Here is a 22,185-nt window from a genome sequence, read left to right on the forward strand (position 1 = left end):
AAAAAATCCCAGTAAGAAGAGAAACTAACACAGCAGCCCTCCTGGGCTGTCTTGTTTGCAGAGAGCTTGCTCCGAGGGGACAAGTCCAATGCGGTACAACTTCATTCTACTCTCTCAGCTGCATGGGTGGGTCAGGCAGAGATTGGGCAGCGGCAGGAGAGAAGCTAGCGAACTTTCTGCTGACAAAAGCGAATTCAAAACAGGGAAGTCCGGCGACTAAAAAATGAAATGTAATGTTTTCAAATGCCACATCGAATGACTACGGTGAATATCTGAAAAGGCTTTTACAAGCTCAAATACCTACTTTAACCCACAGAAAGCAGCTCCCTTGAGACAGAAGACGACTTTCAAGTCGGCAGAAACACAGCGGGGGGTGGTGGGAAAAAAAGGCAAAATTAACATTTTAAAAAAATTGGCACTCATCAGCTCCCAGAATTACATCGAATACCAAGCTCTAGAAATCTCTTCCCTATCACTAGATTTAGAGTCACAAAGATTTTCAATGCTCGAGACACAAAGAAGCAACACCCTAGACATTTTGAAAGTCAGCTTTGAGACCGTTTGTACATTCCGGTCGGAGAAAACCAACCAGCGATCCATTCACACTATTGACCACATTCCCGGAAGCCATGCTTTTTACACATTTAAAGACAAAGCAAATTTCAGACAAAGCTGAAAACGTTCAAGACTGAGAAATTTTTTTATAGAAAGGGTTTTCCGCGCCTGGTGACATCAGCGGTCTGTAAAAAATAAGGCCTGCGGAACGCCTTCCCTTTTCAGAAGGCAACCATGGCGTCCAAACCTTGGCCGCTTCTGGACTTGCCATTATCGTGTTTCATTTTAGCCAAAAAAGCAAACCCAAGCCAACCCCTCCCACCTCACCACCGGGGACGTCAGCCCACAGCCAATGAAATGAAACAGTGTGGTGAAATTTGACTGGACAATGCCAGTTTAAGCCAGAGCAGAATGTGAAAAGATCGGCAACAGAACAAGAATCACAGTTCCTGCCTGGAGAACCACTATTATTCTCAGTCCTGAGCCCTTGCTTCGGGCAAACCTGCAGTGCACTTGGGTACCTCCTTTACTGACTGTGCTTGTGCCTACACCTCGGAGGTAGGAAAGGGCACAAGGGTCAAACCCACCGTCGATTTGCTCTTCACCAACCCAGGAACCGCAGTGGAATTGCTAGAAAAGTACAGAACTCCCAGGCCCCCCGTCCTGCACACCTGCCAAAAGGATGCCTTAGCTTGGACCAGAAATGAAAATGTCCTTGGACAGAATGCTGGATGGAAATGAACCCCTGAAAATGCTAACGTATATAGCTGTCAAACACGCAAGCCCTTTTTGCTGTTTTTGAAGCCCCCTAAATTCAGCTGAGCCTAGGCTAGGCACAAGGCAAAAAGGAGGAAACGCATTGTGCAAAAACAAACGAGAAAGCGAGGGTCAACCTCTTGCTTTTGTTCCAGGGTCACTCCGTTAAGCAGGCCGTGCTAGGCAGAAAGTTGCCCAGGGCTGTCCTGAGTCGATGTCTTTTTTCCTCCTTTTTCCTCCCGCTGCACCGAGCCTGAGCATCAATCAACCACGCCTTGACATCTGATGATGTCAACTCAGACCAATGATCCAATGCAAGATACAGTGAACTTTGCAAGCGCATGTGGCAATGGCTAGCGAATTAAGAGAGGGGGAGAGAACAAAAGGCTACTTCTGTTGGCTTGCTGTTGGCCCTGGAGAAAAGTAGCAATCCACCTTTACAGCCAACAGGATATCACAGAGGCGGCTGGCTGGCTGCCTGGATGCGGCCAATATACACGTATGAAGATCAGTGTTGGATCGAGGTAAAACCTATTCAGTGGCCAGTAAGTTCAGGCTGCTTTTAAAAGAGCAAACACAGCTAAGAATCACCTAAAATGGGCCGGATTGTGGCCACGGGCTCCAGAGCGGTCTGGAAGAGGCTTTTCCCACCCTGAGCCAACTGGTGGGCCTCAGGCTACTGTGCTGGCTGGCCCCACATTGTCTTGGGGCTGGCTCTTTTTGGTGGGCTCTAGGTAGGGATTAGGTCCTGCCCGCTCAGCTCTATTTAAACCCCACTGTCCAGTGGTTCCAGCGGCACCGTTTCCGTTTGCAGACAATCTCCCAGGGAGAAAGATCAGAACGAGCAGTTCCTTGCCAGCCAGAAGTTTCACAAATACAAAAACAGAGTCCACTTCAGCACAAGATTTATAACCCCCTTTGAAGCATGTACAAAAACAGACTTCCTGGCAGACAAAGTAATTCTTGGTATTTTTTTTAAAGAGAGGTGGAAAATAGTCAACTTTCCCTAACAAAACCTGTCTTTTTTTGAGTCCCTTGTTTGTAAAAAAGCAGAAGTCCAGAAATTAGGGCGAATATGTATGTCTGTGCCACGGAACCGTCGACTGTGACAGCAAGCGAAGGTCTGCGTGTGTAAAAACAGCCGCTGCAGATCTGACGGCACGTACAGCCATCCGCATCACACGCCGTCGCCTGAGAAACCCTGTTCTTTTCCTAGGAGGTGGCTGCGTGCTGAGCTGGGAGCTATCAAACGACAAACCTGTGTGTGAATCAACCCTTACCGATCCCCTTGAAATGCTCAAACAGACAGACAGACAGACAGAAACAGAAAGAAACTGTCCCCAGTATGAACCTGAAGCTGAGATGCATTGTCGGAGGTCTTACAGTTGCAGAGGAGTTCTCTCCTGACCCCAAAGGTGAAACTCTCCAAGAAGTGCAGCATATAAAGCTCCTTCGCCTGGATCTCTCAAAGGTGCAAATGTCCTTGTGTATGTGGTCTGGATGGTGAAAACAAGGGGGGGTGCTAAGGAGGTTTCCCCTTTCTTACGTAAACATATGGAGGCAGCTGTCTCAACTGGGGGGCACCTTAGAAAAGCTGAAGCCCTGTCTCAGAAGAGGACTCCCCCCACTCCCCCCCAGTTAAATCCTGGCGACTCGGGAGTCTGAAGTTACTTTTCGAGGAGGAACCAGAAGATTTTATTTTGCTATTTTTTTTAATAAAATTAAACAGTAAAACAAACAAACAAACAAAAAAGGAAGCATATTCCTCTTTCATTGCCTGCTCCCCTTCTCTCTCTCTCTCTCTCTCTCCAAGTGCCGGTTTCTCTCGTCACTCAAAGCACACACACACACACAAAAAAACTGAGGTCTCCAATGGTGAAAACGCCACGGCCCTACTGATCGGCGAGATGCGATGAAGGGAGAACGTAACTCGAGGTTAAAAGAAGCAGGTCGGGGGGGAAACGTGGGTTTCGCAAAAGGAGGCTGGCCTCTTCGCCGGTTTAGCCAAACTGGAAAAAGAAATTTCCCGGACCAGAAGCTGAAAGAGACACGGGAGAAACACAAGGCTGAAGTCGGCATCCTCACAGGGCAAAGATTTTGAGCACCAGATGGATTTATTCATTATTTTATTTGCTGTTGGCCTTTCTCACTGGGACCCGCAGCGGATTATACAGAGTGAGTCAATGCAGTCAACAAGACGGGGCATTCGAGAAACAATGAAATAGGATTCGGGGTTGTAGAACCAGCTAGAAGTCTAAAAAACTGAACTGAAGCAAAGCGTAAGTGTTAATTGTGACATAGTAAATGATGCAAAGTTTTATTCTGGGTATCACCTTTTGTGTGCGTGTGCACACGAAAGTGTATACCTAGAATATAACTTTGTTGGTATTAAAGGCGTCCCTGGACTCAAACGCTGTTCTGCTGCTTCAGACCAACACGGCTGCCCATCTAAATGATGCAAAATTACACAACAGGGCAACCAAAGCAAACTATACACCTCACAGGGGACAGACCACCGCCCCCGATAATTTATCCGAGCAACTTCACAAAGCCTTTTGTAACAGTGCAATCCCACTGCCTGCGTAGAAAGGCCCCCTTGAATGGCAAAGTTTGCGGCAAGTCAGGAAAGTGGGAGACTTCCCGACTTCCTCGGGCAGGCCGTTCCACAAGGTGGGGGCCACCACAGAGAAGGCCCCGGGCAGCTGCTGATTGGACCCATTTGCTGATTGGCGCTTGCAAAAGGCCTTGCTCACGGCGGTGTCATGGTACAGCACAGGGGGAGAGAAGGCCTCACGGATACGAGGGCCCAAGGCCATGAAATCCTTTATATGTGACAGTCAATGCTTTAAACTGAGCCAGACGACTGATGGGCAGCCAGGGGAGTGAGTGCAGAAGGGGAGCAATACACTTGCTCCATCCGGCTCCCGATAACAGGATGGATGTAAAGTCGAGCAACCTCAGAGAGGACAAGGTTGGTTCAGCCTCGCTGCACTGAGGGGGACAGGAAACCTCCTCCCCTGACATGAGAACCCTGGTGCACCTGGACAGCATGGGGGGATGATGGGGGAATGCAACCAGCAAAAGGGCACTGAGTACACAGCAGCCCAGAATGCAATCTCTGGCACCCTGAGAAGGTGGGACCTTCAGCCAGCTTCGGGCAATATGTTATGGTCTCTAAATTCAGTCTCCACAACCTGATTTTAATAGGTTTTTGCTTCACGCGGGCCCCTGCCAGGGCTAAAACTGCGCGGTAGGGTGGGATGGGGTGTCATGCTGTACAAACGTGTCCTTTAATAGATGGGGTGAAGGCAGACTCCTTACCTTCAAAACTAAAGCCTCCTGGCCCACCGAAGAAAGCCTTGAAGATGTTGTTAGCGTCGAAGTCTGTTTTGGGGAAGGGGCGGGAAAAGAAAACAGCAGAACGGTTAAGAAAGAACTCCTTATAAGCTTCTCGGGTCAGCCATAGCTCTTGTAGGAGTTGTCCTTGAAAGGGCAGCTGCTGTAAGAGCTCACAGGGTGTCTGTTGTGTGGGGGTGGGGGGAGGTAAAGGAGATTGTGAGCCGCTCTGAGACTCTGAGATTCAGAGCATAGGGCGGGATATAAATCCAATATCATCATCTTCTTCTTCTTGGGTTTACAGACCGATTGGTGGCACGTGTCTGCGCTGGAAGAAGGCGCTCTCAGAATTGGGGGGCCTGACGCTGCCATTCCCGGTGCCATCCTAAGCAGTCAGTGGGCTTAGAAGGGCTCCGCTTACGATGGCACTGTCAGACTTTGACGGCTTCTGAGAATCGCAGCTTTCCTCTCTTGTCCTTTGCAAGCCTCTGACTCGCCCCCCTAGGTGCCAGAAGGAATCCTCAGGGCTTAACACTGGGAACTTAAGACACACTTGTTCCCCCTCTCTCCCCACTCTTCCAAGGAAGAAAGAACAGCAGTCAAGGTCAAACTCCTTCTTGATGCTCACCTCCCATATTCATGCCATCTTCCTCCAGATCTTGCCCGCTGTCGTAGCGGGCTTTTTTCTTTGGATCGGAGAGGATGGTGAAGGCTTCGCCAACCTCCTTGAACTTCTTTTCTTCCTCCTTCTGGATCTCCGCGCTCGCGCTGCTGTGCCGATCTGCCGAGGGGACAAGAGAGGAAGAGGGGGAGAGTTCAGGTGGGGCGTGCGAAAGAAAAGCTGCACGCAAACCAAAGAAGGGAAGGGAAGCTGGCAACTAACGTGTGAAAGGGTAACCAAAAAAGAATCCGTGGCAGGATACGTAGTCCTAGTAGAAAAGCAGGTTTTATTAAATTCTCAAGACGTACGTAAGTTAAAAAGCATACAAAAATAAAATATGCAAACCAAAGAAAGAGACTAGATAAAAACATGTTGCCCAAATGCATTTTAACTAAAGAGTGTCAGAGGTCTCTAAAACAAAGCAGGAGCCCGGTAACACCTTTAAGTCCAACCAAGTTTTATTCAGAATGTAAGCTTTCGTATGCAGGCAGACTTCACCACACAACAGAATGGGGTACAGTGAGCGGAGCTACTTATAGCTGGAGGGCGGTGGTTAAGAATGCAAAGTGGTACAATTTTAGAAGCCAATGGCAAAACAGTGAAATTAACAAACTGAAAGAACATTTGGTCCGGATAGCATCTACGTGGGAAACCAATAAAACAGTAACATGTCAGAATGAGGCAATAAATGTCTGGGTTAAACTAAGGACATGTCTTTCTCAGGTGTTCCTGTCCACCTAATTTACTTTTTAACATGCAACATACATTATAAACATCATTCTAGTTTGCCATTATAAGCAGTATAAAAGAATTACACATTACATTATAAAACAGCACTGTGTATGTCTCTCTCTCTCTCTGGAGTATAAGCACAATTCACAGTTGGACCAAGTGCTTCCAGCAACTCTTTACAGGCCTTGTTTCGGAAAACCTACTCTCCTCCCCTTCATTTTTATTCTCCCAACAGCAGTATGAGGTAGCTTCGGGTCTGAGAGAAAAAACATTCAGTATTGAGATTTAATTTTTAGCCCTTTTTTTTGTGGCACATCCCTTCTTAAGCTTGGGAACCACAGAATTAACAGCGTGAGAAGACGACGACTGCAGATTTATACCCCGCCCTTCTCTCTGAATAAGAGACTCAGAACGGCTTACAATCTCCTATATCTTCTCCCCCCACAACAGACACCCTGTGAGGCGGGTGGGGCTGAGAGGGCTCTCACAGCAGCTGCTCTTTCAAGGACAACCTCTGCCAGAGCCATGGCTGACCCAAGGCCATTCCAGCAGCTGCAAGTGGAGGAGTGGGGAATCAAACCCGGTTCTCCCAGATAAGAGTCTGCCCTTTCAAGGACAACCTCTGCCAGAGCTATGGCTGACCCAAGGCCATTCCAGCAGCTGCAAGTGGAGGAGTGGGGAATCAAACCCGGTTCTCTCAGATAAGAGAAGAGAACCTTATCTTAACGCTTAACCACTACACCCAACTGGCTCTCTATTAGAGCTATGGCTGACCCAAGGCCATTTCAGGAGGTGCAAGTGGAGGAGTGGGGAATCAAACCCGGTTCTCTCAGATAAGAGTCTGCATACTTAACTCTACACCAAACTGGCTCTCAACTGAGGTCGGGGGGGGGTGGGGGTGGGGTGGGGAGAATGCTCCTGTACCTGGGTGATGCATCAGAGCCCGCTTCCGATACGCCTTTTTGATCTCATCTTCAGAGGCATTCTTATCCACCCCCAGAATCTTGTAATAGTCTTTCCTTTTGCTTTTCTTTAGTTCCAGTTGAGCATTTTTGAGAAGTTGCTTGTGTTCTGGAGCGTAGCACGGGGCGAAAGGACACCAAAAAGTAGTTTTAATTGCAACAGAGTTAAGAGAACTTAATCTACGCTGCCTTTAATTTTTGTTGATATTAAAATGCAACCGTACATCATCAGAACCAATAATCGGAGCCAGCAACGTGTCTTATGGATAATACTGACGACATAGTTTCGCTTACAAGTCCCAAACGTACAGCTGAAATGGTAGAAGGCGCTCAAATTGAACAAAGCAGTAGACAAGGCACCTTTAAGACCAACTAAGTTTTATTCAGAACGTCAGCTTTCGTATGCTCTTAAGCAGACTTCACCAAACAAAATGGGAAAGGCAAGCAGCAATTCTTAATATAAGTGGGCAGTGTGGAATCATGGGAATGTTTTTAGCAGATTGAAAGTATCGCAAATAGGGATCTGTGCTCGTTGAAAAAACACCGGCTGCTGTCAGTAGGGGTGCCATAAATCTAGGTAACATTCTGGCCTTGTTAGTTTAAACAGAGGACATGAGATTATAACAAGAGATTATAACATCCATATAATCTCTCAAGAGATTGTAACATCCATATAGTTTGCCATACGATGGATTGGTATCTCTCTCTCTCGGCTTGGCTTCGCGAACGAAGATTTAAGAAGGGTGCAGTAGTCCACGTCTGCTGCAGGCTCGCTGGTGGCTGACAAGACCAATGCGGGACAGGCAGGTCCGGCCACAGTGGCTGCAGGGAAAAGTCTGATTTGGGGTTGGTGCTGTAGCAGTGCGATTCTTCCTCGATCTCCTTTTGTCCTCAAGACCAGCTCTGCGTGCGTTCTCAAAGGAAGAGACAGCCTGGTGGATGGTGTGCCTCCATGCTTTGCGATCTGAGGCTAGGTCAGACCACTGGTGATGGTTGATGCGACAGGTGCCAAGGGATTTCTTCAAGGAGTCCTTGTACCTCTTCTTTGGTGCCCCTCTATTTCAATGGCCGGTGGAGAGTTCGCCATACAGGGCAATCTTGGGAAGGCGGTGGTTTTCTATCCTAGAAATATGCCCTGCCCAGCGCAGCTGCGTCTTTAACAGCAGTGCCTCGATGCTGGTAACCTCCGCCCGCTTGAAACAGCCAATATCCCCCATTTGAATATGTCAATACAAAAAAACCAAAACAAAGAAACGCCCCCCCCCCCCAAATATTCTGATACACTGTTCTAAAAGAGAAATAATATAAGTTAGCCCTTAGAAAAACAGGGTGCATTAAAGTATAGTGGGAGGTGGGTTAGGATATGTAATGAGACAAACAGCCCACATCCCTCATTTGAGCATGTCAACACAAAAAAACCCAACATTATTCTGATCTCTCTCTCGGCTTGGCTTCGCGAACGAAGATTTAAGAAGGCTGCAGTAGTCCACGTCTGCTGCAGGCTCGCTGGTGGCCGACAAGACCAACGCGGGACAGGCAGATCCGGCCACAGTGGCTGCAGGGAAAAGTCTGATTTGGTACACTGTTCTAAAAGAGAAATACACTGGAACACTGTGGATGCACAGCTATACTCAGTGAGAGTTGGCTTAGCATATGTAATGAGATAAAAAACCCAATATCCCTGTTCAGTCCTGGGGAGGTGTTTGTTCCAAGTGTCATGATAATTTGTAATTCAGCAGTTTCTCTCTCCAGTCTGTTCTTGAAGCTCCTTTGCAGTAAAACAGCTACCATGAGGTCACCCATCGAATGCTCAGGAAGGTTAAAGTGTTCTCCGACAGGTTTCTCGGTTCTGTAATTCCTGATGTCAGATTTGTGCCCATTTATCCTTTGGCGGAGGGCTTGTCCTGTTTGTCCCTATGTAGAGAACTTTCGGGCATTGTTGGCATTTAATTGCATATATAATGTAGGAAGATGAACAAGCGAATGGCACCCCTACCGACAGCAGTCTGCTTTTTACGCCAGGGGTGGCCGACGGTAGCTCTCCAGATGTTCTTTGCCTACAACTTGCATCAGCCCCAGCCAGCATGGCCAATGGCTGGGGCTGATGGGGAGTTGTAGGCAAAAAAAAACATCTGGAGAGCTACCGATGGCCACCCTGCTCCACGCCAGTGTTTTTTTCAACAAACACAGATCCCTAATTTGTGATTCTTTTCATCTGCCAAAAACATTCCCATGATTCCACACTGCCCACTTACATTAAGAATTCCTTAATCGCCATTCCCGCTTGTCCGATGAAGTCTGCTTAAGAGCGTACGAAAGCTGACGTTCTGAATAAAACCTAGTCGGTCTTAAAGGTGCCTCGCCTACCGCTTTGTTCTATCGCTTCAGACCAACACGGCTGCCTACTGAGATCTAGGAGCTCAAATTGCGAGCAGTTCAGGAATTCAGAATCCACACAGGCCCGTGAGCATAAGAGGAAGTGTAGGAGAGGGCTCAAGGAAATCTCAAACATCCTCAGCCTATCAGGGCACCAAGACTAATTTAAACGAAGAAGTCTGCCAGCTTACAAGATTCCTCAATCGGTTCAGGAGGGCCGGAAACACGCTCTTAAACTCAGATTAGGAATATTTAGACTGCACTACGGATCTGACCCGGATAGCCCAGGCTAGCCCATTCTTGTCAGATTTCGTGAAGCTAAGTAAGGTTGGCGCTGGTTGGTATTTGGATGGGAGACCATCAAGGAATACCAAGGCTGGGACGCAGAGGCAAGCAATGGCAAACCACCTCAAAAAGGATATTATAGCATTGGAGAAAGTCCAGAAAAGGGCAACTAGAATGATTAAAGGTTTGGAACACTTTCCCTACGAAGAAAGACTGAAACGCTTGGGGCTCTTTAGCTTGGAGAAACGTCAGCTGCGAGGTGACATGAGAGAGGATTACAAGATAATGCATGGGATGGAGAAAGTAGAGAAAGAAGTACTTTTCTCCTTTTCTCACAATTCAAGAACTCGTGGGCATCTGATGAAATTGCTGAGCAGTCGGATTAAAACGGATAAAAGGAAGTACTTCTTCACCCAAAGGGTGATTAACATGTGGAATTCACTGCCACAGGAGGTGGTGGCGGCTACAAGCATAGCCGGCTTCAAGAGGGGTTTGGATAAAAATATGGAGCAGAGGTCCAGCAGTGGCTATTAGCCACAGTGTGTGTGTGTGTGTGTGTGTGAAAACATTTTTTTGGCCACTGTGTGACACAGAGTGTTGGACTGGATGGGCCATTGGCCTGATCCAACAGGGCTTCTCTTATGTTCTTATGTGACGCAGAGTGTTGGACTGGATGGGCCATTGGCCTGATCCAACAGGGCTTCTCTTATGTTCTTATGTGACACAGAGTGTTGGACTGGATGGGTCATTGGCCTGATCTAACATGGCTTCTCTTATGTTCTTCTGTGACACAGAGTGTTGGACTGGATGGGCCATTGGCCTGATCCAACAGGGCTTCTCTTATGTTCTTCTGTGACACAGAGTGTTGGACTGGATGGGCCATTGGCCTGATCCAACAGGGCTTCTCTTATGTTCTTCTGTGACACAGAGTGTTGGACTGGATGGGTCATTGGCCTGATCTAACATGGCTTCTCTTATGTTCACCTCTGAACGTCTGTTGCCTTGAAAATTCTATGGGATCGCCATAAATCAGGTGTGACTTGACAGTAAATTATATATAAATAATATATTCTTATGTTATATATATTTTATACTCCACCCCAGGTTATGGGATGGAGGATAAAAAGCAGCCCTAAATGCAAGAAGAGAAACACGGTGGCATATGTACAAAACCACATTTTGAACAATGCCTGTCAAGACAGGCGCTCCATGTTACCTTTTGTCTTCTCCGTCTGGTAACCTTCTCATAATCCCTTACGTAATCCCTTACGGCCTCTTCAAATTGCTCTGTGTCCATGTAACTAAGAAGGGAAGCAGAGTTATGGCACTTCAACCGACTGCCCTGGGGAGGGGATGGAAGTGGACTCAGGGACAGAAGGCAAAACGATCAACATCCACCGTAAGAGTCCTGCTGCTGCGTTCCCAATTCTTGACCCTCTGACCCCCTCTCTAATTTAAGAGACAGATGTTGCTACTTTCGGTGGCTGGTGATTCTCAAAACGATTTGTTTCCTACGCCAGCTTCGAGATTCAATTAAACAGAGCTTTTAAAAAAGCAATAAGGGAATTATCAGGAATTGGGGAGAAGCTAGGTTGGGGTTAGTTGCTAGCTTTTCGCTGTGGTTTATAACCAGGGCTAGACCTCTAATTATACGCTACAAACACTTCCATCAAATTGAAGCCGGAGTCTAGTGGAACCTTTAAGAACAACTAAGTTTTATTCTGGGTATAAGCTTGTGGGCGTGCACACAAAAGCTGATACGCAGATTAAACTTTGCTAGTCTGGAGAGCCAGTTTGGTGTAGTGGTTAAGTGTGCGGACTCTTATCTGGGAGAACCGGGTTTGATTCCCCACTCCTCCACTTGCACCTGCTAGCATGGCAGAGTTGTCCTTGAAAGGGCAGCTTCTGGGAGAGCTCTCTTAGTCCCACCCACCTCACAGGGTGTCTGTTGTGGCGGAGGAAGGGAAAGGAGATTGTAGGCAGCTCTGAGACTCTTTCTTTTGAAAGGGCAGCTTCTGGGAGAGCCCTTTCAGCCCCACCCACCTCACAGGGTGTCTGTTGTGGGGGAGGAAGGTAAAAGAGATTGTGAGCCGCTCTGAGACTCTTCTGAGTGGAGGGCGGGATATAAATCCAATATCTTCATCTACCTCACAGGTGTCTGTTGTGGGGGGGGGGGGGGAAGGGAAAGGAGATTGTGAGCCACTCTGAGACTCTTCAGAGTGGAGGGCGGGATATAAATCCAATATCTTCATCTACCTCACAGGGTGTCTGTTGGGGGGGGGGGAGGTAAAGGAGATTGTGAGCCGCTCTGAGACTCTTTGGAGTGGAGGGCGGGATATAAATCCAATATCTTCATCTACCTCACAGGGTGTCTGTTGTGGGGGGGGGGGAGGTAAAGGAGATTGTGAGACGCTCTGAGACTCTTCGGAGTGGAGGGCGGGATATAAATCCAATATCTTCATCTACCTCACAGGGTGTCTGTTGTGGGGGAGGAAGGGAAAGGAGATTGTGAGCCGCTCTGAGACTCTTCGGAGTGGAGGGCGGGATATAAATCCAATATCTTCATCTACCTCACAGGGTGTCTGTTGTGGGGGAGGAAGGGAAAGGAGATTGTGAGCCGCTCTGTGACTCTTCCGAGTGGAGGGCGGGATATAAATCCAATATCTTCATCTACCTCACAGGGTGTCTGTTGTGGGGGAGGAAGGTAAAGGAAGATTGTGAGCCGCTCTGAGACTCTTCGGAGTGGAGGGCGGGATATAAATCCAATATCTTCATCTACCTCACAGGGTGTCTGTTGTGGGGGAGGAAGGGAAAGGAGATTGTGAGCCGCTCTGAGTCTCTTCGGAGTGGAGGGTGGGATATAAATCCAGTATCTTCATCTACCTCACAGGGTGTCTGTTGTGGGGGAGAAGGTAAAGGAGATTGTGAGCCGCTCTGAGACTCTTCGGAGTGGAGGGCGGGATATAAATCCAATATCTTCATCTACCTCACAGGGTGTCTGTTGTGGGGGAGGAAGGGAAAGGAGATTGTGAGCCGCTCTGAGTCTCTTCGGAGTGGAGGGTGGGATATAAATCCAGTATCTTCATCTACCTCACAGGGTGTCTGTTGTGGGGGAGGAAGGTAAAGGAGATTGTGAGCCGCTCTGAGACTCTTCGGAGTGGAGGGCGGGATATAAATCCAATATCTTCATCTACCTCACAGGGTGTCTGTTGTGGGGGAGGAAGGGAAAGGAGATTGTGAGCCGCTCTGAGACTCTTCGGAGTGGAGGGCGGGATATAAATCCAATATCTTCATCTACCTCACAGGGTGTCTGTTGTGGGGGAGCAGGGAAAGGAGATTGTGAGCCGCTCTGAGTCTCTTCGGAGTGGAGGGTGGGATATAAATCCAGTATCTTCATCTACCTCACAGGTGTCTGTTGTGGGGGAGGAAGGTAAAGGAGATTGTGAGCCGCTCTGAGACTCTTCGGAGTGGAGGGCGGGATATAAATCCAATATCTTCATCTACCTCACAGAGTGTCTGTTGTGGGGAGGAAGGGAAAGGAGATCGTGAGCCGCTCTGAGACTCTTCGGAGTGGAAGGTGGGATATAAATCCAATATCTTCATCTACCTCACAGGGTGTCTGTTGTGGGGGAGGATGGTAAAGCAGATTGTGAGCTGCTCTGAGACTCTTCGGAGTGGAGGGCGGATATAAATCCAATATCTTCATCTACCTCACAGGGTGACTGTTGTGGGGAGGAAGGTAAAGGAGATTGTGAGCCGCTCTGAGACTCTTCGGAGTGGAGGGCGGGATATAAATCCAATATCTTCATCTACCTCACAGGGTGACTGTTGTGGGGGAGGAAGGTAAAGGAGATTGTGAGCCGCTCTGAGACTCTTCGGAGTGGAGGGCAGGATATAAATCCAATATCTTCATCTACCTCACAGGGTGTCTGTTGTGGGGGAGGAAGGTAAAGGAGATTGTGAGCCGCTCTGAGACTCTTCGGAGTGGAGGGCGGGATATAAATGCAATATCTTCATCTACCTCACAGGGTGACTGTTGTGGGGGAGGAAGGGAAAGGAGATTGTGAGCCGCTCTGAGACTCTTCGGAGTGGAGGGCGGGATATAAATGCAATATCTTCATCTTCTTCTTCAAGGTGCCACTGGACTCAACTTTTGTTCTGCTGCTTCAGACCAACATGGCTACTCCACCTGAATTTAACACTTGAATTGTAAGTCTGATAAAATTACATGAAACTGAATAGATTCAGGTGGGTAGCCATGTCGATTAGATGCAGCAGAACAAAATTTGAGGTTAGTGGCACCTTGAAGACCAAGAGAGTTTATTTCTGGGTATTAGCTTTTGTGTGCGCTAAAGCTTATGCCAAGAATTAAACTTTGTTGGTCTCGGGTACTACCGGACTCAAACTTCGTTCTTATGAAACTGTAACGAGGCCGTAGCAATGATTAGATGGCATTAAAACACAAATCCTGAAAATGACCCTGTCTTTTGGACTAGTTCTTAGGAAAAATCTGTCAAGGCCTGAGATAACAATATAACAAAACAAAATAAAAACAGCTGGAGCTTAGAAACGAGGACACACGTGCCCGGGAAGGCTGAGCGGTGAGGAAAACGATGGCAGCAAACCTTTGACGCCGCTCGACGCGAGGGATCCCAACTCCATCAGTTATGCAAGATCCGGCAGGTCACAGAATCCTAGAGTTGGAAGGGACCTCCAGGGCCATCTAGTCCAACCCCTGCACAATGCAGGAGACTCACAAACACCTCCCGCTAAATTCACAGGATCTTCATTGCTGTCAGATGGCCATCTAGCCTCTGTTTCAAAACCTCCAAGGAAGGAGAGCCCAGGTCTCCAAGCACCTGATGCCCAAAATGCACAGCCTCCCAACCCCCCCTCCGTATGAACACGCAAAGATGCCTTGCACTACTGGCCCTTCTAGCGCCCCCCCCCCCCGACCACCTCTCCCCAGTGACTTCAGCAAGGGTCTTTTCCCAACACTGCTACTTGACAACGGTTAACTGGAGACAGCTGGGGATGGAACCTGGAATTCTGCATGCTGGCCTATCCCTTCGCTACGTCCCCCCGCTCACCACTGTGCTCTCCGCAGGTAGGCTTTGATGTACGTGTCGTCCAGTCTGATGCGTTTGTGCAGTCTTCTATCGCTTCGTCTAGCTTCCTAAGCTGTAAGGCAAGCCATGAGGTTAGGAAGAGAAGCGCTCCGGTGGGTGCTTTGCTGTTTAGTTCCCATTTTTGGCCTCTGAGGGCGGAAGGCAACAGATCTTCAATCCGATTGCCTGCATTTATTTATTTACCGTACGTTATTTACAGCCTGCCTTTCTCCAGAGTTCCAAGCTGGATTGAACATGGGGAACCAGAACAATAATAATAATAATAATAATAATAATAATAATTTTTTATTTCTATCCCGCCTCCCCGCCGAAGCAGGCTCAGGGCGGCTCACAGCATAAAATACACATTACATCAGTTTACATTATAAAAACATGGTTAAAACAGTTATAAATTATTAAAATTAACATAACAATATGGCGTTGTAAACATTAGATTTCGTAACATCAGATAATAAGAACATTTTCCAGCAGCATACCTAGCTTTATTGCTGATTCTATCGCTAGTTGAAGGCCACCTTGAAAAGGTGGGTCTTACAGGCCCTACGAAATTGATCTAAACATCTTAGGGCCCTCATCTCCTCGGGGAGTTGGTTCCACAATAATGGAGCGACGACCGAGAAGGCCCGATCCCGGGTGGCCTTCAGTCTGGCCTCCCTTGGCCAGGATATTCAACTGGTTTTTCCCAGATGACCTCAGTGCCCTCTGGGGCTCATATGGGGAGAGACGGTCCCTCAGGTAGGTAGGTCCTCGGCCATATAGGGCTTTAAAGGTGATAACCAGCACTTGTAGCGAACTCGGTATACCACTGGCAGCCAGTGCAGCCCGTGCAGCCCCGGCTGTATGTGCTCCCACTTTGGGAGCCCCAGCAACAGCCTAGCCGCCGCGTTCTGCACCAGCTGCAGCCGCCGAGTTCGACACAAGGGCAGCCCCATGTAGAGGGCGTTGCAGTAGTCCAGTCTCGAGGTGACCGTAGCATGGATCACCATTGCTAGGTCACGGCGCTCCAGGAAGGGGGCCAACTGCTTTGCCCGTCGAAGATGAAAAAACACGGACTTGGCAGCGGCCGCTATCTGTGCCTCCATTGATAATGAAGGCTCCAGAAGAACCCCCAGGCTCTTGACCTTATGTGCCGCTTTAAGCTGCACACCGTCAAGGACCGGCAAAGGGATTTCCCTTCCCAGGGCACCGCGACCCAAGCAAAGGACCTCTGTCTTCGTTGGATTTAACTTCAGCCCGCTCAGTCTGAGCCAACCTGCCACGGCTTGCAGTGCTAAGTCCAGGCTTTCAGGGACAGAGCCAGGCCGGCCATCCATTAGTAGATAGAGCTGGGTGTCATCAGCGTATTGGTGGCACCCAAGCCCAAACCTCCGGGCAATCTGGGCAAGGGGGCGCATATAAATGTTAAACAACATCGGGGAGAGAACTGCCCCTTGTGGCACCCCACATACTAGTGGGTGCCTCCGGGACCGCTCCCCCCCAATGGCCACCCTTTGTCCCCGTCCTTCGAGGAAGGAGGAAAGCCACTGTAAGGCCAAATATTGTGCCGGCCGATGGCCACATACAATAAATGTTTTCTACTTTCTTTAAGAAAGGTCTCCATGAGCCGCCTCGCGGAGAAAGGTGGGACTGAAACCCGGCTTTAAGTAAACACGCCCCACTTTGAGCTGCCCTTACTTTGGAGTTCACCGTCCCCCGATTGCAGTAGAGTTTGGCGTTGGTTTTCCTGTTGTTTGGGTCTATTGCCAGGGCCTCTGTGTACAGGTCAAAAGCTAGCTGGTAATTCCCTTCCTTGAAGGCCTTGTTGCCGTCGTCCTTCTTCGCTTTCAGCGCTTTGGCGTTCTGGAAGAGAAGGCAGTAGGTGAGACCACTGCAGCAGTGACGCCCTCCCTTTGCCCAACTTTTCTGCGATGTGGGATTTCAGCTGCCTGGGCACAGAAAGTTAAATTGGGTTTTTAAAGCATGAAGAACAAATGGCCTTAAGTAGGACCTTCCCAACCCTTTTCTTATGATGTCACAGGGAACGGAGAGCCAGTTTGGTGCAGTGGTGAAGTGCGTGGACTCTTATCTGGGAGAACCGGGTTTGATTCTCCCACTCCTCCACTTGCAGCTGCTGGAATGGCCTTGAGTCAGCCAGAGCTCTCTTATCTGGGAGAACCGGGTTGGATTCCCCACTCCTCCACTTGCAGCTGCTGGAATGGCCTTGAGTCAGCCAGAGCTCTCTTATCTGGGAGAACCGGGTTTGATTCCCCACTCTTCCACTTGCACCTGCTGGAATGGCCTTGGGTCAGTCAGAGCTCTCTTATCTGGGAGAACCGGGTTTGATTCCCCACTCCTCCACTTGCAGCTGCTGGAATGGCCTTGGGTCAGCCAGAGCTCTCTTATCTGGGAGAACCAGGTTTGATTCCCCACTCCTCCACTTGCACCTGCTGGGATGGCCTTGGGTCAGCCAGAGCTCTCTTATCTGGGAGAACCGGGTTTGATTCCCCACTCCTCCACTTGCAGCTGCTGGAATGGCCTTGGGTGAGCCAGAGCTCTCTTATCTGGGAGAACCGGGTTTGATTCCCCACTCCTCCACTTGCATCTGCTGGGATGGCCTTGGGTCAGCCATAGCTCTCTTATCTGGGAGAACCGGGTTTGATTCCCCCCTCCTCCACTTGCACCTGCTGGGATGGCCTTGGGTCAGCCATAGCTCTCTTATCTGGGAGAACCGGGTTTGATTCCCCACTCCTCCACTTGCACCTGCTGGGATGGCCTTGGGTCAGCCAGAGCTCTCTTATCTGGGAGAACCGGGTTTGATTCCCCACTCCTCCACTTGCAGCTGCTGGGATGGCCTTGGGTCAGCCGTGGCTCTCTTATCTGGGAGAACCGGGTTTGATTCCCCACTCCTCCACTTGCACCTGCTGGGATGGCCTTGGGTCAGCCATAGCTCTCACAGAGTTGTCCTTGAAAGGGCAGCTTCTCTGAGTGCTCTCTCAGCCCCACCTACCTCACAGGGTGTCTGTTGTGGGGCGGGCAGAAGGAAAAAGAGATTGTGACCGCTCTGAGATTCAGAGTATAGGGAGGGATATAAATCCAATATCTCATTAATCTCCTCGCCAGAGAGAAAGTAGAATGTCTATACTTAGTGGCTCTCCTTGAACAATGTGGGCCCTTGGTCCTGAATTCCCACCACCATCACCAGCGAGTGCTCCTTGGCTGTGTAAATACGGTACCTACAGTACAGATCCCATGAGAGGCCTCGTTTCTTGCTCAGCTCCAATTGGTACTTACACGGCAGGCGACGCAGGCTTTGTCGTGGTCTGGGGCCATCCTCAGCGCTTGGACAAAGAACTGCACAGCCTTCTCGATGCAGTCCTCGTAGTAAAGCAGAGCCCTCGGACGTAGAGGGCATCGGCGTTTGTGGCGTCTATTCGCAAGATGTCACTGAAACGCAGAAGGAGGGGACAAGAGAGAGATCAAAGAACTGGGGTGAGCCAAGAAGGGTCACTCGCATCCAGGGCTTTTTTTTTGTAGCAGGAACTACTTTGCATATTAGGCCGAACCCCTCTTATGTAGCCAATCCTCCAAGAGCTTACAAGGCTCTTAGTACAGGGCCTACTGTCAGCTCCAGGAGGATTGGCTACATCAGGGGTGGAATTCTAGCAGCAGCTCCTTTGCATATTAGGCCACTCCCCTCTTATATAGCCAATCCTCCAAGAGCTTACAAGGCTCTTAGTTCAGGGTCTACTGTTACCTCCAGGAGGACTGGCTACATCAGGGGTGGAATTCTAGCAGCAGCTCCTTTGCATATTAGGCCACTCCCCTCTTATATAGCCAATCCTCCAAGAGCTTACAAGGCTCTAAGTTCAGGGCCTACTGTTACCTCCAGGAGGACTGGCTACATCAGGGGTGGAATTCTAGCAGCAGCTCCTTTGCATATTAGGCCACACCCCTCTTATGTAGCCAATCCTCAAGAGCTTCCAGGGCTCTTAGTCCAGGGCCTTCTGTAAGCTCCTGGAGGATTGGCTACATCAGGGGTGGAATTCTAGCAGCAGCTCCTTTGCATATTAGGCCACCCCCCTCTTATATAGCCAATCCTCCAAGAGCTTACAAGGCTCTAAGTTCAGGGCCTACTGTTACCTCCAGGAGGACTGGCTACATCAGGGGTGGAATTCTAGCAGCAGCTCCTTTGCATATTAGGCCACACCCCTCTTATGTAGCCAATCCTCAAGAGCTTCCAGGGCTCTTAGTCCAGGGCCTTCTGTAAGCTCCTGGAGGATTGGCTACATCAGGGGTGGAATTCTAGCAGCAGCTCCTTTGCATATTAGGCCACCCCCCTCTTATATAGCCAATCCTCCAAGAGCTTACAAGGCTCTTAGTTCAGAGCCTACTGTAAGCTCTTGGAGGATTAGCTACATCAGGGGTGTGTGGCCTAATATGCAAAAGAGTTCCAGCTACCAAAAAGGCCCTGGTCACATCCCTACCAGAGATGGGGGGCCCACCCAGGCATGCCTGAGAACTTGAGGCAAGCAACAAAAAAACACCCTGTAACGATATTCTTCATTGGCACCAGGAAACTGGAGGGATTGTCTACAGTCCAATTGGGCGACTGTGTAGCCTTGAAACTATCAAACTGTGGATTTGAAAGAAGATTCCTCGGCGTGACATTACTGGACTTTGGACTGAGAGAAAGAAATGGTCTGTGAATTTGTTGTCCAGTGCTGTTACGCTATTGGATTACAGTTCTCGAAGAATATCGCTACACGGTGTTTTTTTTGCTCTTTTCCTCAACCTCGACGCTGCGGTTTCCCGTGTCATTGCCACATGGCCTGAGAACTTTGCAGCCAAACGGAACAGTGTTTACTACAAATTCATATTGCGGGGTCTCAGCTCGATAGCCTGTGGCCAGAAACCGCCCCCCACCCCCCGCTTACCATCCCCCCCCACCATTTCCTTCCCCTCTCAGTCTCCTATCGAGGACCTTCTGTTTCCCTCATTCTTCTGGGCTACTCTCTTTCCCATCATCATTTCCCCCCAAAATTCCACCCTCTAGTCCCTCTTGAGAGTTTCCCGGGCCCCCCCGGCTCCTGCTTTCTCAGACACGTTCTACTTCTGCCCCTTGGCCAAACCTTACACTCACGTTACTCTTTTGCAGCAATGAAGCAGCTCGACTGGCTAGAAATGGTTCTGCCTACTCTTACAGCAGCCCCGTGGTGCAGAATGCTAAAGCTGCAGCACCTGCAGTCCCAATCCTCTGCTCACGACTTGAGTTCGATCCCGGCAGAAGCTGGGCTCAGGTAGCCGGCTCCAGGTTGACTCTGCCTTCCATCCTTCCAAGGTTGGTAGAACGAGTCCCCAGCTCGCTGGGGGGAAAGTGTAGAAGACTGGGGAAGGCGATGGCAAACCACCCCGCAAAAAGTCTGCCGTGGAAACATTGTGATGCGATGTCACCCCAGAGTCGGAACGACTGGTGCTTGCACAGGGGACTACCTTGACCTTTACTCTATCATTCTCTGACAGCATGGCGGTTCAACCAATCATTTTCAGAGCCCGCAATTTCCATAGGCCAATTGTTTGCTGACAGCCCAGGGCTTTTTTTTTTGTAGCAGGAACTCCTTTGCATGTTAGGCCACACCTCCCTGATGCGGCTAATCCTCCAAGAGCTGACAGGTGATAGGGCCTACTGGAAGCTCCAGGAGGACTGGCTACAGCCGGGAGGTGTGGCCTAATATGCAAAGGAGTTCCTGCTATAAAAATGCCCTGCAAAAGGCAATGCCAGGGCATTGTCACTGTAAGTCAGAAAGAATGACAAAACCTTCAACCGGGAGAAAGCCAAGGTTTTGCATGTTCCCCGAGGGCAGAATTGGTATTATGCGAACGACAAAAGTGTTGCTGACACGGAAACATCAACCAAACATGAATGAAGACACAAATCTTGCTCATCGGTCCAGCACTAGCTGAGGACATCTACTATGCAGAAAGAGATTCCCCCCCCCCAAGTACGTAGCTGCTTTCGAGCAGCCGCTCTGCCTACCTTGCGACCGACTGTGCTTCAGGATAGCGACCTAGTAATGCTAAGCATTCTGCTTTGAGGATTTTGAACCGGTGGCAGGCGGGGGCAAACTCTAACGCACGGTCCATGCAAAAGACCACCTGGTGGGGGAAAAGAAACAGCAACAGCCAATGAGAATGGGGGGAAGTCCAGATGAAGCAGGTGGGAGTCACCTTCAGGCCTGCTGGGAGAGCAAAGGGCAGTCCTTTTATTTAAAAAAAATACTTCTAAGAACAACAGAAGAGCCCTGCTGGATCAGACCAGGAGTCCATCTAGTCCAGCATCGTGTCTCACACAGTGGCCAACCAGTCCCTCTGGAGGGCCAACAACAGGGCAGAGAGGCTGAGGCCTTCATAAGAACATCAGAAGAGCCCTGCTGGATCAGACCAGGAGTCCATCAAGTCCAGCATCGTGTCTCACACAGTGGCCAACCAGTCCCTCTGGAGGGCCAACAACAGGACATAGAGGCTGAGGCCTTCATAAGAACATCAGAAGAGCCCTGCTGGATCAGACTAGTAAGGGTCCATCTAGTCCAGCATCCTGTCTCACACAGTGGCCAACCAGTCCCTCTGGAGGGCCAACAACAGGGCAGAGAGGCCAAGGCCTTCCCCTCATAAGAACATCAGAAGTGCCCTGATGGATCTGATCAAGCATCCATCTAGTCCAGCATCCTGTCTCACACAGTGGCCAACCATTTCCTTTAGAGGGCCAACAAAAGGGCAGAGAGGCTGAGGCCTTCATAAGAACATCAGAAGAGCCCTGCTGGATCAGACCAGTGGTCCATCTAGTCCAGCCTCCTGTCTCACATAGTGGACAACCAGTTCCTCTGGAGGGCAATAACAGGGCAGAGAGGTCGAGGCCTTCCCCTGAGGAGAACACCAGAAGAGCCCTGCTGGATCAGACCAGTGGTCCATCTAGTCCAGCATCCTGTCTCACACAGAGGCCAACCAGTTCCTCTGGAGGGCCAACAACAGGGCAGAGAGGCTGAGGCCTTCATAAGAACATAAGAAGAGCCCTGCTGGATCAGACCAGTGGTCCATCTAGTCCAGCCTCCTGTCTCACATAGTGGACAACCAGTTCCTCTGGAGGGCAATAACAGGGCAGAAGAGCCCTGCTGGATCAGACCAGTGGTCCATCTAGTCCAGCATGCTGTCTCACACAGAGGCCAACCAGTTCCTCTGGAGGGCCAACAACAGGGCAGAGAGGCTGAGGCCTTCATAAGAACATAAGAAGAGCCCTGCTGGATCAGGCCAGTGGTCCATCTAGTTCAGTCTCCTGTCTCACACAGAGGCCAACCAGTTCCTCTGGAGGACCAACAACAGGGCCTAGAGGCTGAGGCCTTCATAAGAACATCAGAAGAAC

The 22,185-nt window shown here is 49.5% G+C and overlaps 1 protein-coding gene across 1 annotated transcript in view; it reads right to left on the reverse strand.

Moving 5' to 3' along the window:
- Positions 1 to 2,982: 2,982 nt before the first annotated feature.
- Positions 2,983 to 22,185, reverse strand: part of DNAJC7 (DnaJ heat shock protein family (Hsp40) member C7) — a 70,410-nt gene continuing 51,207 nt past the window's right edge. The window contains 12 exon segments of the mRNA XM_060255982.1: positions 2,983 to 3,349; positions 4,633 to 4,695; positions 5,276 to 5,428; positions 6,965 to 7,111; positions 10,880 to 10,903; positions 10,906 to 10,964; positions 14,754 to 14,802; positions 14,805 to 14,844; positions 16,467 to 16,631; positions 18,063 to 18,157; positions 18,160 to 18,215; positions 20,806 to 20,924. Of these exon segments, the coding sequence (XP_060111965.1) occupies positions 3,312 to 3,349; positions 4,633 to 4,695; positions 5,276 to 5,428; positions 6,965 to 7,111; positions 10,880 to 10,903; positions 10,906 to 10,964; positions 14,754 to 14,802; positions 14,805 to 14,844; positions 16,467 to 16,631; positions 18,063 to 18,157; positions 18,160 to 18,215; positions 20,806 to 20,924 (1,008 nt within the window). The 3' untranslated portion in view covers positions 2,983 to 3,311.

This window comes from Heteronotia binoei, chromosome 15 (genome assembly GCF_032191835.1).
Source record: "Heteronotia binoei isolate CCM8104 ecotype False Entrance Well chromosome 15, APGP_CSIRO_Hbin_v1, whole genome shotgun sequence".
Taxonomy (NCBI): domain Eukaryota; kingdom Metazoa; phylum Chordata; class Lepidosauria; order Squamata; family Gekkonidae; genus Heteronotia; species Heteronotia binoei.